The sequence below is a fragment of the Manacus vitellinus genome, unplaced genomic scaffold (assembly GCF_001715985.3).
Source record: "Manacus vitellinus isolate BGI_N305 unplaced genomic scaffold, ASM171598v3 scaffold_5_pilon, whole genome shotgun sequence".
In the NCBI taxonomy this organism is placed as follows: Eukaryota; Metazoa; Chordata; class Aves; order Passeriformes; family Pipridae; genus Manacus; species Manacus vitellinus.
Window position 1 is genome coordinate 2,947,729 of NW_021940682.1, and position 18,769 is coordinate 2,966,497.

General features: G+C 40.5%; 1 protein-coding gene across 1 annotated transcript in view; it reads left to right on the forward strand.

Moving 5' to 3' along the window:
• Positions 1-18,769, forward strand: part of PDE3A (phosphodiesterase 3A) — an 86,471-nt gene that overhangs the window by 32,954 nt on the left and 34,748 nt on the right. Inside the window, exons 2-3 of the mRNA XM_018080860.3 lie at positions 13,590-13,850; positions 16,612-16,766. Coding sequence (XP_017936349.1) covers positions 13,590-13,850; positions 16,612-16,766 — 416 coding nt within the window. The remainder of the gene's footprint in view (positions 1-13,589; positions 13,851-16,611; positions 16,767-18,769) is intronic.

An 18,769-nucleotide genomic window follows, 5' to 3' on the forward strand; every position in this document is an offset into this window, starting at 1 on the left:
GTGACATTTTGGGCTTCCTTGCTCCATCCTCCTGGGAACTCCCGCTCTGCATTGCTTGGCTTATAAGTGAGGCCATGGCTCAGTTCCAGCAGAAGACCTGCTCTCTGATCTCCTTTCTCGTTATGTTCTCATCAGTAATGAAGGGCTGGCGTCCAGATCATCACCAGTGCTGCTGCTGCCCGAGGGGAAACAGAGTTCAGCCTGCTGCTCTGGAGCCGTGCGGGGTTTTCCACGGCTGTCAGTTTGGTGCAGGGAGAAAAGGCTGTGTTGTGTTAAAGGTGGATTCATAAATTGTTTGTACAGAGCTAAATGAATGTCATTTTACGAGCAAAAATAGTTACTGTGTGTGGTTAGTAGTCTGCCAATGGACAGGTTTTATTTAAAATAATTTATCCTGTGCACTTGGTGAAATGTCCTTTAATTGGTTCACATTTAGGCTGGTCACGTAAGCAAGCCCTTAAAGTAGAGTAGAAACCCCTAAATTTTACCTCAAATCAGAACATGGTTTTATATTTTTTTGACTGGTTACTAAGTACACCCAAATCCACCCAAACCAGGCTTCAGAGTTAAATATGAAATCTTACTTGTAACTTGTCTTGTCTGCTTGTTTTTAGTTGGCATGGGCTCATATGGTTGTCTTTATACACAAAAGATATACTAGTCTTTAGAGACAGCTTTTATCTTTCATTTTCTTCTCTGTTTAAAAAAAAAAAGTCCAGCTAAAAGTTAATTCCTTTCTTCCCAGTTATTTCCCCTCCCTCCATTTAACCTGAGCCATTAACATGTGTAAGTGTGAGGTGTGTTACTATGACTCTGTATAGAATTGGATCATTATACAGTTAGTTATGGCTTAAAGGCATATTTGTATCACGTCAGAAAAACGCCATCCTAATTGAAGGCATCTTTCCTAAAAAGCAGAACAAAGTGGGACCTCATCACGTTGCCCTCTTGTGCCACCTTGATTTTATCGACAGGAAATCAAACACGTTTCTTTGATCTGTCGCTGAAGAATAAAGGGGCAGATGGGTAAAAGTGTTGTGCGTATTTAATTTGGTTGAGTATTTCATTTTGCTGTAACGTCATACAGAGTGCTTCAGCTTTACCTTCCATGGCAATTGTAGCTTGCATTAAAAGAGGAAATGGATACAAATAATTTTTTACTTAGATTAAGGGCAGGCTTCACGTTCCTGGCAAAATACCAATATGTTGAGCCAGCATTACTGATACACATTTTCTGTTCTGTGTTAGCATCTTGCCAGGAATGACAGTAATTAAAAGAAGAAATCATTTAAGTGAAGTGATTCTTCTTTCTAGAGAAGGTTGTTTCCTAATGTTATTGCCAAAAAATCTCACCAAATGCATTTGGAGCAGATGAAGGAGAATTGATCGGCAATTAATGTGTTTATTTTACCTTAATAGGATAAATAGGATATCTGGGGCCACTTGTAACACTCAGATTGAAGCAGTTAGAGAGATAATACAGAATTAGGAAGACTGAATCCATATGCTTCATCAGCTGATCTGTCAGAGCACCGTATGGCAAACAATTTTGCTTGTGGTCTGTTTCAACTTGTTAACAAATATGTTTGCATAAAACTTTGCGATGAGAGATGTTCACCGAGGTCAGTGGTATGAAGTAAAGTGTTTTCTTGTGATGAAACTGGTCTTTTTTCATTGTTGTTCTGAGTTTAACCTCTCAAAGTAAGACTGACTATGGAGGGAGACCTTTAACTTCCATACCCTGCATTTGGTCACTAGTGTTAACAAACCTGAATATTGAAGTAATCTCCAGGGTCTAATCCATTATGGATCCCATTTAATTCAGCAATGAGCCTCTGAGCACAAGAGACACACTAAGGCTCTACAGAAGTCTAATGCAGCAAAAAATGCAAATGGGACACCAGGCTGTTCTGCACGACAAGAAACCATAAGCTTTTTGAAAAAAAAAAAAAAAAAAGGAAGAATTTTGTTTCATCATTTTCAGAGCAAAAATTTAAGTTTTTGCGAAGTTGACATGAATTCTTGTTCCTATCTTTTAATAAAACTGCTTTAAAATTGCTGGAGCAAAGCCAAAACAAACCCTTTCCTTTGCCAGAAATTCCAAACCCAATAATTTTTCTGTCAGAGTGCAAAATGGTTTTTGTGTTTCTCTAAAGTTGTCAATACAGTGAGAATCCTTGAGCTGCCTAGTTTGAACTGCTGTTTCTTGTTTGTGAGGACGCCACTGTTCTCTGTGTAAGAGAGCTCTGTGGCAGAATCATGTGATTAGAACTGAAGTGTCATCAGCAAATAGTTCAGTACTAATTATTAGGATTGCTCCTGGGCTAAAATATCAAGGCTTTGTACCTATGCGTCTTTCAAAGTGGTTGATTTTCAGTGGTAAAAGAGAGATTTGTATGTCGAGGCTTCTTTTTTATACCTCCTTCAAGAAGTCATAGAAGACTTTAAACCTCTCTGCCAGGACCTGTGAACAGGACCCTAATAGGACTTTGGGCATTTGACTTTAAAGGTTCAGAGAGTCAGTACTGCTGCTGTGTCAGGCAGTTTGTGTGCTGAGAATGAAGTGCAAATTTAGGTGGGCTGCATTTACTTTTTCTCTTTTGATGTAACTTCAGTGTTTCTCTTTGCTGTAATTTCCATGTTTCTCTTGTGGCAGTTCACCAGCAGTCCTAGTGATAGAGTTTCAGTGGGTCATCTTGTCCTTTCAGATTCAATCCACCTACTCCACTCAGTAGTAGCAAGTGCTTCTATTGCACTGACTGGTGCATCATCACTGATTTCTTACCGGAGTAGATGTGGATGAACCACTAAAGTTCAGCCTCACAAGGGGATTTAACATTTTTTAAAAAAAGAAACAGTTGATTCTTTTTTTTGGTTAATATCCACATCCAAGCAGAAAACATAACTCACTGCAGAGAGTTATCATTGTCTAGTTGGGTTGCCAGCATAAGCACCAGTGCTTCATGATCTGTGTCTGTTTTTTGGTCTCTATGGTTCTGTTGCCTTTTGTAAATGAGAAGCCGGTGCTGTTAAATTTAGATGTGAGTTTGAATCCAGGCTTTCCAAAAACACAGAAGTGTTTGGCCCTTATAAAAAAGTGCAGACCCTGAGCCAGACAGTCAAAGTTCAGTATGGTGAGATATTCATGATGCAGAAGCACAGATTGAATCAATCTCTAATTAGAATTGAGAAGCAACCAGGATGTCATAATTGGGAATATTATATGCATTTTATTTTTTTTTCCTAAAATGCAAGTAAAGAACTGCTCACAACCTAAAAGACAGGAGTTGAAAGTAAGACTTTTCTTAGGTTAAAACTGCACAAGACAAATCAGTCACCAGCTTCATGAAGGAAATCAGAGATTGCTGAGATGACTTAGAAAACCCTAGAGCCTTTAGCATCCAGTTTGTAGATTATAGGCTGTAACAAAGTGGCTGGAAATGGCCATCTGATGCAGGCACTGACTTGTTGTGATCAGCTGTGTACCTTATATCTCAGCAGGCAAATGTGGTTTTTTTTTTCCTCATTCGTGACAGCAAAGGCAGAATAAGCCCATGGTATAAACTAACCTAGTGTGTCTTTAAGTTGGTCCTTGCAGGTCAAGGATGAAGTAGGTTGAAAGCAGTCCTCAGGGCTTGCCAGTCTGTCAGTTTATATCTGTGCTAAGTGAAAAAAATCATTTTAATATCATAGAAGACATGTAGGGGATAGTGTTTTATTTTTCTTGTATATGAATTATTGTTTCTCTCCGTTCTGATTTTCATTGAAATGCCTACCTACTGAAATAATCTAGGAAAGGTGGGGGATTTTCACATCTAGTGCATGCTTAGTGTGCCTTTTGCAGGTCCTGGCTTTAGATGTTGAAGTAGCTTGTTCTTTAGGGAAATTGCAGCTCTGCAGCAGCTATGATGAAGGATTTGGGGGCTGCAAGTCCCTAAGGCTACAGTTGCTTTTCTTAAATGAGTCATAATAGAAGAATCCAAAGCCAAGTGTTAAAGAAAAAATGATTAATTCTTTTCACAGAGGAGTTCATTAGTGACATAAAGTCACGAGAAAGAGGAGGAGACATCTGTAACACTAGATGGCTATTAACTGGTATTAGTGTGAGTGCATAAAATCAGAAGAACTAGAATAATGCAAACCACAAGGTCTGATGGAGAAGAAAAAAAATGTTAAATTTTGGCCAATTTGGTTGAAGTGAGGCTATTTCTTGACTTTGGTGTGCACAAGATTTATCCTTTTCAAGAGGTGTAGAATATCTCTGCCTGCCTTTGGCTTCAGTGAAAGCAAGTTCTTAAAAATGGACCACTAAATATCATTAGTGTTCTTGGTAGCCTGGAGAATTTCATGAGGTCTTTGTGCTCTGCTGCTACAGCAAATGCAAAACATGGCCAAAGATATACATCTGGCTCCTGCTGTCATTTCCAAATCCCTACCATAATTTCAGTAAGAACAGACTGAATGTTAAAGACACTTCATCTACAGCTTCACTGATGATTATTTCCTAGTTTCCAATTTTCTATTTATTCTGGTTTTCAACACTCAAAACCGTCTTAAAACCTCCCTGAGTTTGCTCTTTTCAGTTTATTCTCCTGATGGCAACTCCTTTTTAGCAATTGAAAATACGTTTGATGCCCTCTGTAGAAATTCTTCCCTCCCTGCCCCCAATCTTTTGTCTTAATTTAGCAGCTGAATTTATTTGTATTATGTTTTTAATGATATTTAGTAATGCTCTTCTTAATACTGTTAAAGAGTTAGTGAAAGACTGAGGTGGATGTGAAATCTTTAGCTGGGGTTATTTTCACGCCTATTTCTGCAGCTTGCTGCTAATTGTGATGTCACTTCTCAAGTTGCTTCCCAAAAGAGCCTGAAATACTTTGAAAGGGAGAAAATACGGCATTATAGGGCTCTTTTGGCTTTGTTCTGGTGTAACTGAGACTGTCGAGTTGAAAATGTGGGAGGATTAGTTAGTACGCAGGAGGCAGAATGGTGATTATTGCTTTCAGTGGATCTTTTTTTAACTCATGCTGTGTATTTGGCTGCTCTGTTTTAGTTCACCGTAGAATTAAAATAGCTTCTCGTGCTAAGCGGGGATATTGGAGCTGTAAACTCAAATGGGTAAGATCACCAGGTATTAATAGATGGCATATCCTCCGCTGTGTGTGCACCCAGTGCCCTGCTCCTGCTGGGTCCCAGCTGGTGTTACTGCAGCTCAAGTTGAGGCTGAAGACAGTTGTCACTGTTTGCTTCACATGAACACAAACTATCAGCTTCAAGCCACCAATTTGTGACCATCTGATGTACAAATTGAAGAACAATAGTGTAAGACAATTGAGGACAGTCTCTGAAGTACAGAATTGTTTTCCTCACTCTGTGTTATTCAAAGCAGATTTGAGCCCCGCATAGAATTTAATTTTTCCCATCTGCTGTGTTTTAATGAAAAGCAATAATTTTTAAAGTTCCTGGTTTAGTTGGAGTGGTGTCTACTTTTTAAATAATAAACCCTGACTGTTTGTGACTGGCTGTGATCCGCTCTACGTCGTCAAGTAGTTCTCCGGGCTGGGGTAATCGTGATAGTTTAATGGTTTTAGGCAGCCAAATAGCACGGAAAGTCCCTTGGAATTGGGTGACTGAGTCCCCAAGGCTCTGCTGAGAACATCAAACATAGTGTCAGAGTTTCCACAAGGTTTGCAAGCTGTGACCAGCGGCTCTTAGCCAGGAAGTTCAGCCTGTGCTGTTGCCTCCTTCCAGGAGCTGCTTTCCCTGGATCCTTCTTGTGGCATGCCTTATGCAGAAGGTCATCACATCTCCCTGAGTGTCTTCACTTGAGCTGGGATTTCCCCAGGAGCCCAAGGCAGAGCACGTGTACAACTGGTTACAGAATGCCCCTTGCTCCCCATGGCCCACACTCTGGGGACAATCCTTTGCCCCCTTCTCCTAAACTTTCTAGAGTTTTCCAACTGTGCTCTACTGTGGCAGGGGGAAATGTGGAAAATTAAGTACTACTTTATGTCAGTACCAGTGCAGTTAGTTAATTGGAGGTCCTTTCTGTCAGATATAAATGACAGGGAATTAAGTTGCATTGGGTTGTGACCAGAATTTGCATCCACTTGGGTGCAGACTTTCCTAGTCTGTAGGCCTTGAATCTTACCAAATCTAATCCTCCCACTCCTTCAGATTATTTCTGCATCTATCTTTTTACTGCTGCTTGGCTGTCAGTGTCCACAAAGATATTTTCTTTTGGCACATGTAACAAATCTGGAAAAGCTTACTAGGTGACCTGAAAGTAGCAACTGATAGTCTGCCTTGAAAGTTACAGATGGCACCAAAACTTCATAGAACTCAAATGTGTTCTCTGTATCTCTCTCTCTCTCTCTCAACAGGTCAGTTTGTCTATTGAGTATGATGTGCAAAAAAATCTCCCACATTTTTTTTTTAATTTAATGTAGATGTCTTTGCTAAAGCAGTGAGACAGACTTCTCTCTGAGCAGCTGTGGTCCACCCAGAGAGGTGCTCACCTGAGCCTGGTGTTATCAGTGCAAGCAGTTACCTCGACATCATCACTCAGCAAGAGCGAAGAATAACCATGGTGTAACTCTGAGTTGCAGACTGACAGTGCAGTTTGGATAAATGTGGTCCTTTTGGAACGTTGAGCACAGTGCTCGAGGACCCACATGTGCATGCAGAGGCATGCACACTTAGGGCTGGCAGCATCCTCAGGCAGCTTGGTGACTGGTTTCTGACAACCCATGGAGGTCATGCAAGGCTAACTTTGGTTCTGTTTTTCCCAGAGGCTATATAACCAAATCTGGACATATCAGGACAGGGAAAGCAAAAGGCCTTGCTGTACCTTCAGTGCCTGCTGCAGATTAAATGGTATCAGTTTACTAAGAACTTTTAGCATGGATAAAAACTTCCAACAGTCTTCTTGTAAATGTCTGAACAATTTTTCTCAAACGCTGAAATAATTCACCGCAGACAAATACCTGGCAGTGTATGTTTCAGTCTGAGCTCTTTGGCTGACAAAGCTGTCACGAACTGAAAGGCCCTGTAATGGAAGAAAGTTAGTCAGCTGTAACTGTGAACTTTCTAAATAGTGTCACCCGAAGTAGAGGTGCAGGATGTGGGGATGGCGAATGCCGCCCCAGACAAAGTGTGCTATAGACAGTGATACATTCCATGGGTTTTATAAGAAAGGAAAAAAAGTATTTCCTTCTCAAACCAGTGTCTCTTTCTTAAAGAATGCTGTTATTTTCATTCTGGTTTTCCAAAGAAAGTAATCTTACATGATCACGCTCCTCTCTGACGGTTTCAAGCAAATGTGGCAGATGGGAAGAAGTTTCAGAGATTATTACCTTCCTAGAAGTTTTATGCCAGCCTATGGTGGGATACCAGAGGAGGGTCCAAATCAGTGGCCCTGCTTGGTAGTAGTTGACTGGCAGTTTAACATAGTGTGAGCTTAGAGAGAGCCCTGTATAAGGCTGCTCCACAACATGCACGTGTAGCCTCAGGCAGGGCTGCCTCCTGCTGATTGTGTGGCCTCAAGGGGGTTGCTGAGGAAGGGGGTCTTTGCAATACAGTGACTGCTGAGAGGACAAAAAGGTGTAAGTCCTTAGTGAGACCCATCTCATTAGATCCTGTGTTTGCAGAACTACTTTTAAAAATTTCCTCTGGCTGCTCCGTGATCCTTGGACTCTGGCATCTTGTGCTCAGGCTACAGTCACACTGCATGTGGCAGTCGTGGCATTTTCTGCTCTGCAAATCAGAGTTCAATGTAATTCTTATCAGGAAAGTCTGCTCTTATTATGGTGGTGCCATTCCAAGCTTCTTATAACCAGGGTTGAAACCAAAATTGTTATGGCTCACACAAGATCCAGTCTTCCCTCACTATGGGATCATCTTCTGTGCTTCAGTGTCTGCTTTACAGTTATCTGGCTCTAGGTGCTTTAAAGATTCAATAGCAAAGCCAGTGATCACACTGATGCTTGGGAAAGGTTTTTCTTTGATCAATGTGATGAGACAACAGGAAGATGCTATTTTCAGCCCTAGCAAAGAGTGTGCCTTGCAGAGCCTGTGGCTGGTTCACCTCCAGAGAGCAGTAGGAATGCTGCGCCTCAATAAGCCGGAGAAAAGATTCTCGTAAACGTCTCGTTTGCTCACCGGAGAAGAGAAAACCTGAAATCTTGTGTTAGTACAAAATAAGAGAGAAATAAAAATAAAAAGACTTCTGCAGCTTTTAATACAGAAAAGTGAAATGTCAAAGAATTGTGTGCACGCTTCTCTTTCTCCTTAGTCATTCAGTGGAAGGTGGAGTAGTTAAGTCTGTGGCGCCTTTAAAATGATTCATTATTTCCATAGAAGCCAATTCATGTTTATCCTTCAAATTGCTCTGCGGACATTAAAATAATGGAGAATTATATTTGCTTTTAATTTTGTTTCCAGACATCTTGGCCTGAACATTTTATGATGTGACTTGGAAACTACATCAAATGTTGATTTATAGTTGCTTGTAATTGTGTGAAGATTGAAGATACGTTGGATGCTGCTTATTTTAATTCTTTTTTCCTCCTCGCCTCCCCCATCCTTTTGCTTACAGAGTGTTCTTGAGTGTAATGTGGTGAAAGGCCAGCATCTCTGCCTACAGTGCTTTTCCTTGTACAAGCCACAGCAAACAAAGATTTTTTTTTTTTCCCTAACATGAGGCTGAGTGAAATGAATTGTGGTTTGTGTTAGATAATTGGTTTGGTTTTGGGTTTTTTTTATACTGAAGTTTTGACTGATTTTGTGTTGCCATGATAATCATCCTTTTTGTAGGGTGGAAAGAACAGTATTTTTTAGTTAGGCTGGCTGAGTTCAGTCATATGAGAATCATATACAAAATATCAATGGGGAGGGGAAAGACTTTTATTTGCATTAAGGTATCTCTTAAGTGTATGGATGTCAAATCTGCTTCACAGGTGAATCAACAGAAACAATTCATAACCTAAATATATCTATCAGGTCTTATGGGTAAAGGAAATTGTTATTCCTATTTTCCTAAATTCATTTCTCCTACACAGTTCTATCTGCTTTTCCCCCTAGCCAGTAAATAGCTATTCTTAGAGTGAGTTTTATGCATAATATAGTTTAACAAAAGAAAATTAATGGGATTTTGTGAAATGTAATAGAAAAACCCAACAAAGGTTTTGCAAATTTTGAAAGTTTATTTTCTAGTCCTGTTACAGAATCCAAAACAAACTAATCAAACCCCAAAATTCTAAGTGTTCATTTAAATTTGCTAGAATATTGTTTTCATATGGCATTTAAGAATATTCCTTGCAGATAAACCTCCTGCCCTGACAAAAATTGTCTGTGTGATAGTGGGACGTGCTGCTTATGGTTTGGTCCTGCAGATGCAGCAGTGTATGTGCTTCTTGGCACATCAGAGTTTTCTTGTAAATTCCCACCAACGCAAACTTAGATGATTGCACAGTTGGCACTGTGAACTATCCATGTCTGTCCCCAGTTTCTGATGCATCCTACTGTGATCTGGCCATCTTACTTTTTATATGCGTTCTTTGGGAGAAAACCCTTTTTATTTATTTCTGTACATGAAAAGAAGCCCCAAAACATGCTGCAAGCGCATTTGGACCCAGTTAGGAATTCCAGGTTGTACCACAGCCTAAACCACTGTTTGTCAGCATTATAAGGAATTAATTTTTCTCCTTATCTTAGTTAAAAGTGAGCATGCTTAGTTGATCTGGGTTTGTTCCTGCCCTAGAGCATTTCAGTTTTAGTCACTGCATGACATTGCTTAAATCAGGGATGGAGTGAAGTCACAAATTGAACAGTAAGCCAGTCTTCTCCAAAATTCATGGGAGACAACTGGATTCACAATTATTGGCATAGATGAGTAAATGCATACTGACCAATGTGCAATTAAATTCACCTTAGCTTAGCTCTTTGTTGTTCTGTTTTATGCAATGAGTAAAGTGGTTTGGAAAGAATCCAAATCAGTTCATGCAGAGGCTATGCACGTAAGAAGAAAACTACTTACAAAGTCTGAACATGGATTTTATATGCACTTTTACCCTGAAAAAGACACTGTGCATATATATGTGTGCAAATGTGTGCATGTACAATTACATCAGTCTAAAATTTTCACCAATTAATGTCTTGCTTTCACATCATCATATGTCTTTTAAAGTAAATTCCAGGTTTTCTTGCCCTTTAAGGAAAGGCATTTTTGTTTACTTTCTGAATAATGGTTTCCAAAGTATATGCAGTTCTCTACTGTTTTGTAGTAGTGAATCTGAAAAATGAAATATTTTAAAATGTTTTCATGCATTCAATTTGTAACTTTTTTAGAAAATAATACTTTAAATACCTGTAATTTTATCTAGTCAGACTAGTCTGGCAGTGCTCTAAATTCACCCTGAGATAGATGAAATATTCAAACTGTTTGGAAAAGAAGGTGCTTTCCTGTATACAAGTACTGTGCAGTTAAATTACAACTTATAAACCTTTCCAATTTAGGATGTGTGTAAATGTACTGAAATTGGTGGATTAGAGCAGTGTTTACCCTCTTGTGCTTTTTTCTTCAAGAGGGATTTAAGCTTGGTCTGTTGTTCTTTTACACATGCCCTCATTCTGAGCGTTCTAAGTATTATGAGCAGTTCAGACAATACTCTAACTATCATATACACAAATTTAAAGCAGCTCAGTACAATACAGTGATGTTTTTGAACCGTGTAAAATGTTTTCACAGTCTTGTGCAATGCAGCATGTCATGCTGCACGTGTTGATGTTTTGTGGTGACCCTGACTGGACTGTGCTGACGGGGTTCACGTCTCATTTTCAATCTTGGTGAGGGAAAATCAGTGTGGATCTCCTTACAGGCATGGTGCTGACCTCGCTGGGTGTACTCTGTGCAGGCAGGATGGATGGGTGGATGGCTGCATGGGTTTTACCATGCACTTGGTCCTGGCAGAACTCATCACAACCTGGTGTTATGATTCAGACAAATCTGCTGGGTCCCAGAGTCAGGGTGGGGTCACCAAGATACCTGACAAGGCATCCTCATGTGTTAGAGGCCATGTGGCAGAAAATTCACCATTGAGAAGAGAAGGACTCTCCCTCTCCCCACTTGGTGCTAATCATGGAGAACAATGCTGGCTGCTTTGCAAAATATTAGTACTGCTGTACAAAATCTGGGCCTCTGCTTATAGCCCGCTGAGTCAGACTTGTTTACTTCATTGAAGTATTAATCTCTGTCTCTGATTGGCAGTCAACAACTCCAGGCTCCAGGCTTAATAGAATTTCAAACTGTAGATTATGCAGTTTTGCTGAAAATATGAGGCTTCTATGGCGTTTTGAATGACATATTGTCCCTCACTCCCCTTTGGTCTGTTTTTCAAGGCTGAGGTTAAGATAGATAATTAATTCCTCCCATCCCAAGCCTTGTCTTTTAATTTAAGAATTTTCTTTAGCATCTGCCAGAATCTTCTGCATGCACTCCTGAGAGGTTAAGCAATGAAAGAGCCATTAAATTAAGTTCAGACATTAATTTTTTTCAGTAGGATGAAATAGCACTTCAATATATCAAGCGGCTTCTGGTTTATGTTATTTCATAGCGTGGCAAAGAAATATGGGAAGAAGCAGCTCTTTCTCTGGTTGCATGAGAGGATGGTGAGTGAGGAGGCCTGTCTTCTGGTTCTTCAGTTTACTTCTGTGTTAGCAAGAAGTAGGACACAAGGAGGGGATCCCGTGATAGCGAGAAGTAGGACACGAGGAGTGGATCAGTGGAGTGAAACATCAATTTGCCAAGGGGACCTGATGTCCACACTACACAAATGGGGAGGAGTTTAGCTGCACTCAGCTAATATTTCACTTTCCTCAGAAATACTTTTCTGTTGCCTGTAAAGCATTTTGTGAGAACAAAGCAGTGTCACGCTGTGTTACACTGTTCTTTGTGTTTTGAGGTCCATAAACACTGTCACTGGTGAGTCATTCCTGGATGGGGCTCTGATCACCCTCCTGCTAAGTCTGACCAATTCTCCATATTGTTTGTTTGCCTCTCCAAAAAACTCATATGATCTTTTCACAGACATAACTTCACCATTTAGAAATCCATGTATTTTAGCTTTTTCTAAGAAATACTTGAAAGTAAATTAGTACGAAATCTACTGGAATGATTTCTCTGGCAAACTGCACGTACACCTGCTGGTAAGTCCCAAACAGTAGCAGCAGGCTTAAGCTTATGTGTCAGAAACACAGCAAAGGAAAAATGGTCACTCTTGGAGTGCCTTGAATTAGCAATTCCATGCAGAATTTATGGCAGGTTTTGGTACACCAGCTAATGAGGCTGAAATGTCACTGCTGCATTGAAATTCCATATGCGTCCTGCCTTTCTAGTTGTTCTGCTTCTGTGTGCATCCAGTCTCACTGTTCTTTTAGTAGGTTTTTAAAGATCCTCAGTCTTTTGCAATTGTATCATATAGCTGTCAATTCACAGACTTGACAACTTTCCTGCTTTTGGCAATATACTGTTTCTTTTATTGCCAATATATTGCCCTACTGGTTCTCAAGACAGCTGGTAGTCGAAGCTGCTGATTGTGGGGAAGTTCTGGAGAAACTCAAAGATGCATTTACGAATCAACCCTCTCGTGCATGCACTGGAAGCCTCGTGCTACAGCTGTGTTAAATTACCTGTGTGTGTGATGGATGGACTGCACATATGAAGACAGTTTTCCTGGGCCACAGTTGGTTTGTGTTGCATCATTTGCACATCAATTATATCCGTGGTTGGGGTGCGTAAGATCTGCCGGTGATAGGAGCTGGTCCCTGATACTGGTTCTGCTTATACATCTGTTAATAATTCTTCCTAAATGATATATGTAAAGTAGGTGTATATTTCAAACCCAAGAGAAAGTAAGGACCATCTGAATTGGTCATACAAGTCTGTAGAGTAGCTATTCTCATCACTTCCATCTGAATAAAACAAGGTTTGAAAAATCCACTTTTTACTCCATTTCATATTTGGTATAGCTGCCCAATATTCAATTTCTTGGAGAAGAATGTTGTTGCCACCATACCAGAATACTGTAGTTTAGTTGCATGGTGATATTTTAAAGATCTCAGTATATGCCTGGCATTAATTTCATTCAACCAAGCACGAGCATTGAACGTGAGTTGTTCTAGATGCCTCTGTAGTGAGTAGACAGACATCTGTCAAGAGAGACTCCTCCCATCCCATCCTAAGCTATGTCTCCAAAATTATTTATGCAAATAGCCCCTGGCCATTGACTATGTCTCTGTAGGGAACCTGAACAATTCATTCGGATGGGTTGTCAGCTGCAGATGATGAAAGCCATGAAATCAGATATGATGGAGTTCCAAAGTCTTTGCAGACTGTGAGCATTATGCCTGATGATCAATCTATTCAGCATCATTCTCCTTATTTAAAGAATTATTTCATGTTATTATTTTTCCACTCTGCGGGTAACCACTTTAACAAAAGTTGTGAAGAGAGTTCAGCACAGCTTTAGATAGTGCTCAGCAGAAGTTGTTCACTTCTGTTGTCTTACATGTGTTATTTTTCTCTTCTTTAGTCTTCTGGTACCAGTATCACAGTGGATATCGCTGTCATGGGAGAAGCACATGGGCTCATCACAGACCTTTTGGCCGATCCTTCACTGCCCCCCAACGTGTGCACATCGCTGAGAACAGTGAGCAACCTGCTTAACACTCAGTTAACCTTCCAGGCCATCCACAAACCAAGGGTGAATCCTTTGGTGTCCTTCAGTGAGAACTACACCTGCTCCGACTCAGAGGAATGTCCGGAGAAAGGAGAGAAACTGGCCATTCCCAAGGTGAGCACTGGAGCCTGTGTATCATCTTGTTACTTGGCTCTCCCTAAAGGTACATCACTGGGATTTTTACTTGTTTGCTTCAGATTAACATCCTGTGCACCAATGACAGCCTACTGGAAAAGGACAGCTAGTCTATCGTTGGTTTCATAGTAACACAATTCCTGTGTATCCCTCAACTCACAGCCAGGTTTACTTTGGTTCAGGCATGTTTAGAAGATGGTGTTCGACACAGAATAGATCACACAGATGGTGTGCATATTTTCTTGCAGCTGTTGGTTGGAGCTTGGGAGAAGAAATGACAGGGAGAAGAGCAAGCAGAAGCCTTTTATCATACAGACTCACAGGTCTGCCCCATCACTTCTTACACAGAAACTCTCCTCCCACTCAAAAGATTTGAGCTGCTGCATGAGGGGTGACTATTGTCGACAACGAGCATTGGGGAAATAAGCAGTAATATGAGGGACCTTTTTACTCACTTTAAAGGTTGGAATTTGAAATTCTGTATGAATTTCAGTCTCTTCTTCCTTCCCTTAGCCAGAAGTGTGAAACCTATAGTAGTCAATGAAAAACTCCCTATTGGTGACCTCCAGGTCTTTGGATCAAGTTTAAAATGTTGCATACCAAACAAACAAACAAACAGATTATCACAGTCATTAGTATGACAACTACTGTGAGCTCATGAGAAGTGGTCTTGAGAAGAAAAAGAAGACTGAACCAAAAAAATCTATTACTGCTTTGACAGATGGCTTTATAAATGCTCAGGAATCTGACAAGAAATAACCAGTGTTAGCTACCCACTTTTAGCAAGTGAACAGCTAGAGAGAACATATCAGCTTTGAAGTAGTTTGAGTTGTATGTTTGTTGCTATTTAGCTGTCCTGCAAGGCTTACATTTCACTTTTGAAACAAAACCAAAATGCTTTTGTATTGCAGTCTCCCTTCTAAAATTAAATACAGGCAGAGTACGTTGCACAGGCAAATGCTTTTATGTTTTTACAGTTTAAATGGCACAGCCAGCATTCATTCCGGCATTTCCCGGTATCCAAATTTCAACACTTGTGATTCTTGGTTTTATTACATTTTAGTGTGGTGATAATTATTACCCTATTTGCCTATGTAGCAGCTGTATGTATGAAATGGAGGTTCACGGGTTTTTAACCACATTTTCCAATTTATTTTGGTGAACATGTCTATCATGGCTGCACTCTGGGCTCTGAGGGGAAAAGTTAAGTGGAAGAACACTGCCATCACATGAGCAAACACAGGGAGCAGATACCAGTTTGCTGTTGTGTAATACCTTATGAGGAGAAGACAAATGAATGATGAAGAAATGAGCTAATGCTACAGAGAACTAATTTGACTGGAGTTCACTGACCTAAATGTATTATGGTTCATAAAACTAATTATTTGCAGTCCTTTATTTACCTGTATAAATATAGATTTAGGGTCTTTACCTTAAGCATCTGATACTATTTTGGGTAAGGAGATAGTATGTTAACATATTTATCTTTAAGTTTGAGCTTCAGAACCACAGTTCTCTTCCATCTCATATTTCTTAACCCCCTGGCAAAGTCCAAGATCTCCATTGCAGAGATATATTTATTTTAGTTCTTAATTATAAACATTTCATGAGAACTACAAGAGAAACATCTTACAAAATTATAGCATCTGTAACAGCAAATCTGGATCCAAAAAGACTCTTTATCATTATCCCTTATTATCACTGTCTTCAAAAATTAACAAAAAATATGTGAGTCCTGTTAGTGGAGAAAAGGAAGAATCAGGTGAAATAAAAATGCAGGGTGGTCAAAAAAAATCTGCTGTAAATAATGATGCTTTTTCTATGCTTATCAAGAGACATCATATGCCAGAGAATGAGTTTTATTTCAGTGAGTGACCTTTGGATTGGGGAGATATAGCAGGAAAAAAGTTGGAACTCCTGTCCCTTATTTTTCTTACAGCCTTTCTTGCCTTGAATCTCTGATTCTCAGAATTCATGACAGTTTAAATCATAGAATAGTTGAGGTTGGAAATGCACCTGGAGATTGTCTAGTCCAGTCCGGGGATCATCTATACCCAGTCCCTCATGCACAGGGTTTTTCTAGGCTCAACCTAGATCAGGCTGCTCAGGAGGATGTCCAGTTGGTTTTTGAGTATCTCCATGAATTTAAACTTCACAGTCTCTTTGGGCAACCTCTTTCAATATTCAGTCATCCTCACAGTAAAAAATATTTTCCTACCTTCAAATGAAATTTCTTGTATTTCAATTTTTGCTCCATTGCCTCTTATCACTGAACACCACTGGAAAGAGCCTGACTCCATCTTCTTTACACCCTCCCTTCAGGTATCTGTATACATTAGTCAGATCCACTCTGAACTGCCCCTTCTTCCAACTGAGGAATTCCAGCTCTCTTAGGCTTTCCTTTTATGCCAGATGCTCCAATCACTTTTGTGGCCCTGCTAATTTGTTTAATTGCCTTTGGCCACATCAAATGTTAAACCTCTGTGGTTATGGGGCTATGGGTGTAGACCTTTTTTAAAACTTGAAACAGGGAGGACGGTCCAGACCCTGCAAGCATTTAAAACACTGCCTGTGTTATTTTGAGTAGAAAGAAGGCACCCCAATACCTGGGAGAATCCAGATTTACAGTACCTCCCTAGTTGTTGTCAGGCAGAATTAATCAAATGGAAGCGGTTTTTCTTCTGCACCTTTGAAGGGTTTGTAAGCTGATATAAACTCTCAGCAACTGATCTCTCCTCAGCGCTTACGGAGAAGTTTGCCCCCAGGACTGCTGAGACGAGTGTCCTCAACTTGGACCACAACAACATCAGCCACAGGATTACCTACCCTGGAGCCAGCTCCGGTGAGAAGGGATCGCAGTGCCAGCATCAAACCCCATGAATCATCTTCATCCAGGTTACAAATTACCTCCTCTCTCTTCTATGTTTCTGTTTGGGCAGATTTCTTTGGTTCTGTGTGATGATGTCCCTCGTTCAAAAACGCTGGCTTTGAAGTGTGTTAAAACTACTGCTTCATGTTTCTTTAAGTTGGGTTGCCAAAGAAGCAGCATTCCCAAGTTTAGTCAGATTGTGCCAAAATTATTCGTATTATTGGGAAGTAAAATAGATTTTAAAAAAAATCTATTTATGCTAACAAAGTTCAGAAGTGCAAAATAAGATTGGAAGAAAGGCAAAATATCTGGTTGAATTCTTCTTGATATGCAGCAGTTTCCTGCGTGGGTATTGCCCAGCCAAGAAAAAATTTTAACAAGTGACCCAGCCATTCCTAAGAACACACCTAGTGATGTGGTTCTGTCATTAAACCAGTTCATAAAGCACTTCTCCATCCTCCATTCTTCTCAGGGCCTGATCCCTGAGCCAGTATCATAAAATACGTGGTCTTCTCATGGAATGGAGAAAGAGAAGTTGTGTCTGCTCAGCTGCTTGCAGCCAGCAGATGACTTGTTTAGGGCATTTGCAGAGGTCTGAGGGCTTTCAGTCCTATGTACCTCACATTTTGGGATTTCCATGCTACCATAAAGCCTGAGTTGAGCTGCTTTTAACCCTCCACAGGGTCTGTGGCAGGTAATCCAGTAGCAGACAGTGAAGGAAGAATGGATGTCAGTCTTGTGCAAAGAGCTCTTGTCTGTGACAAGAAAGGCTTGGCTCCCAGGCACTGTTAACTGTGATCATGTTGTGTAGCTATTTCAAGAGGATTTCCTCCTTTCTGGCTCCATGAATATTCTTCTGCTGTAGTCAGAGAGGAGCAGAGCCTTCAAAAGTAGGGGGGAGGGCAGTCAGTTGTGGTGCTACCCTGAGAGAATAAAGTTCAGGTCCCCTCCCCAACCTCAGCAAGGGTTATCATCTTGGAGATGGAGGAGAGAATGTGGAGACGTGCTTTGCTCTGGGGAAAGAAAGATCAGAACCAAAGCACTAAATTCAAGAAGAGAATTTAGAGTCATGTTATCAGAAGACTCACATGCTTTTCTGAAATTCAAAATTTGGTACCGGTAGCGGAGAAAAACATGGGACTTGAGAGGGCCTGAGAACACCAGTGTTGGCTGCTAAATAGCTTGGGTGAACACAGCCCTGGAGAGCTGCATTCTTCCAGGGTCAGCCTTTCCTCCAGATGCATAAACCATTCCCACAGAGGAGACTCTCATGCAGGGCATCGAGGTGCTCAAGGCAGCCTGCAAAGTGCACTGCAAGAAAAATACGTGGCTGGCCAAAATTCCCTTTGTGAGGAGTCCCAGGTATCTCAGTAAAAGCTAGAACCAAATGGAAACGCTCTTCACTCACCGACCTGTGGTTCCCAGGGTCTATTTGATTTATGCTGTTGATCCCAGTCTCACGTAGTATGTAAGCATCCCCAAGAAGGGAATCAGAGGAAGAAGGAGAGCAATTAAATATTATTGTTGGTCCTTTCCTGCAGTTGTTATATAACTCTGCACGATGAGCCAACTAAGCAGGCTATCAATTCTTCCTATGTTTAATGTCGCCAATTGTATAATTATAGCTCTGTCAAGCCTCCCAGCCTACTGTTTGTAGTACTTCTCTTACAGTAGGAGAAACAATGTGTATTCCAGAAAGGGAAAAAATGGATCCTATAAGTCTAGCTTTAAAAGTTTTGGCAGACCAAGAGAGATTTTCTTTCAATTTTGAACTGAAGAGAAAAAAAGTCTTGATTATCTGCCACTTCCCCTGTACCAAACCAAATTCAGGCACTCCACAGGTCACAGAAAAAGAAATATTTCATAGGTTGAAGGGGTAGGAGAGAGGCTGACACTGGGATTTCCCTGTGGCAGATGTCACAGTTACAAAATCTTCAACTTGTTCCTCACAACCTGGAACATCATCTCTAGATTTCTATAGTCACAAATTTGCAAAACCCCCCCTTAAATCTCTGTTTGAGATTAGTGA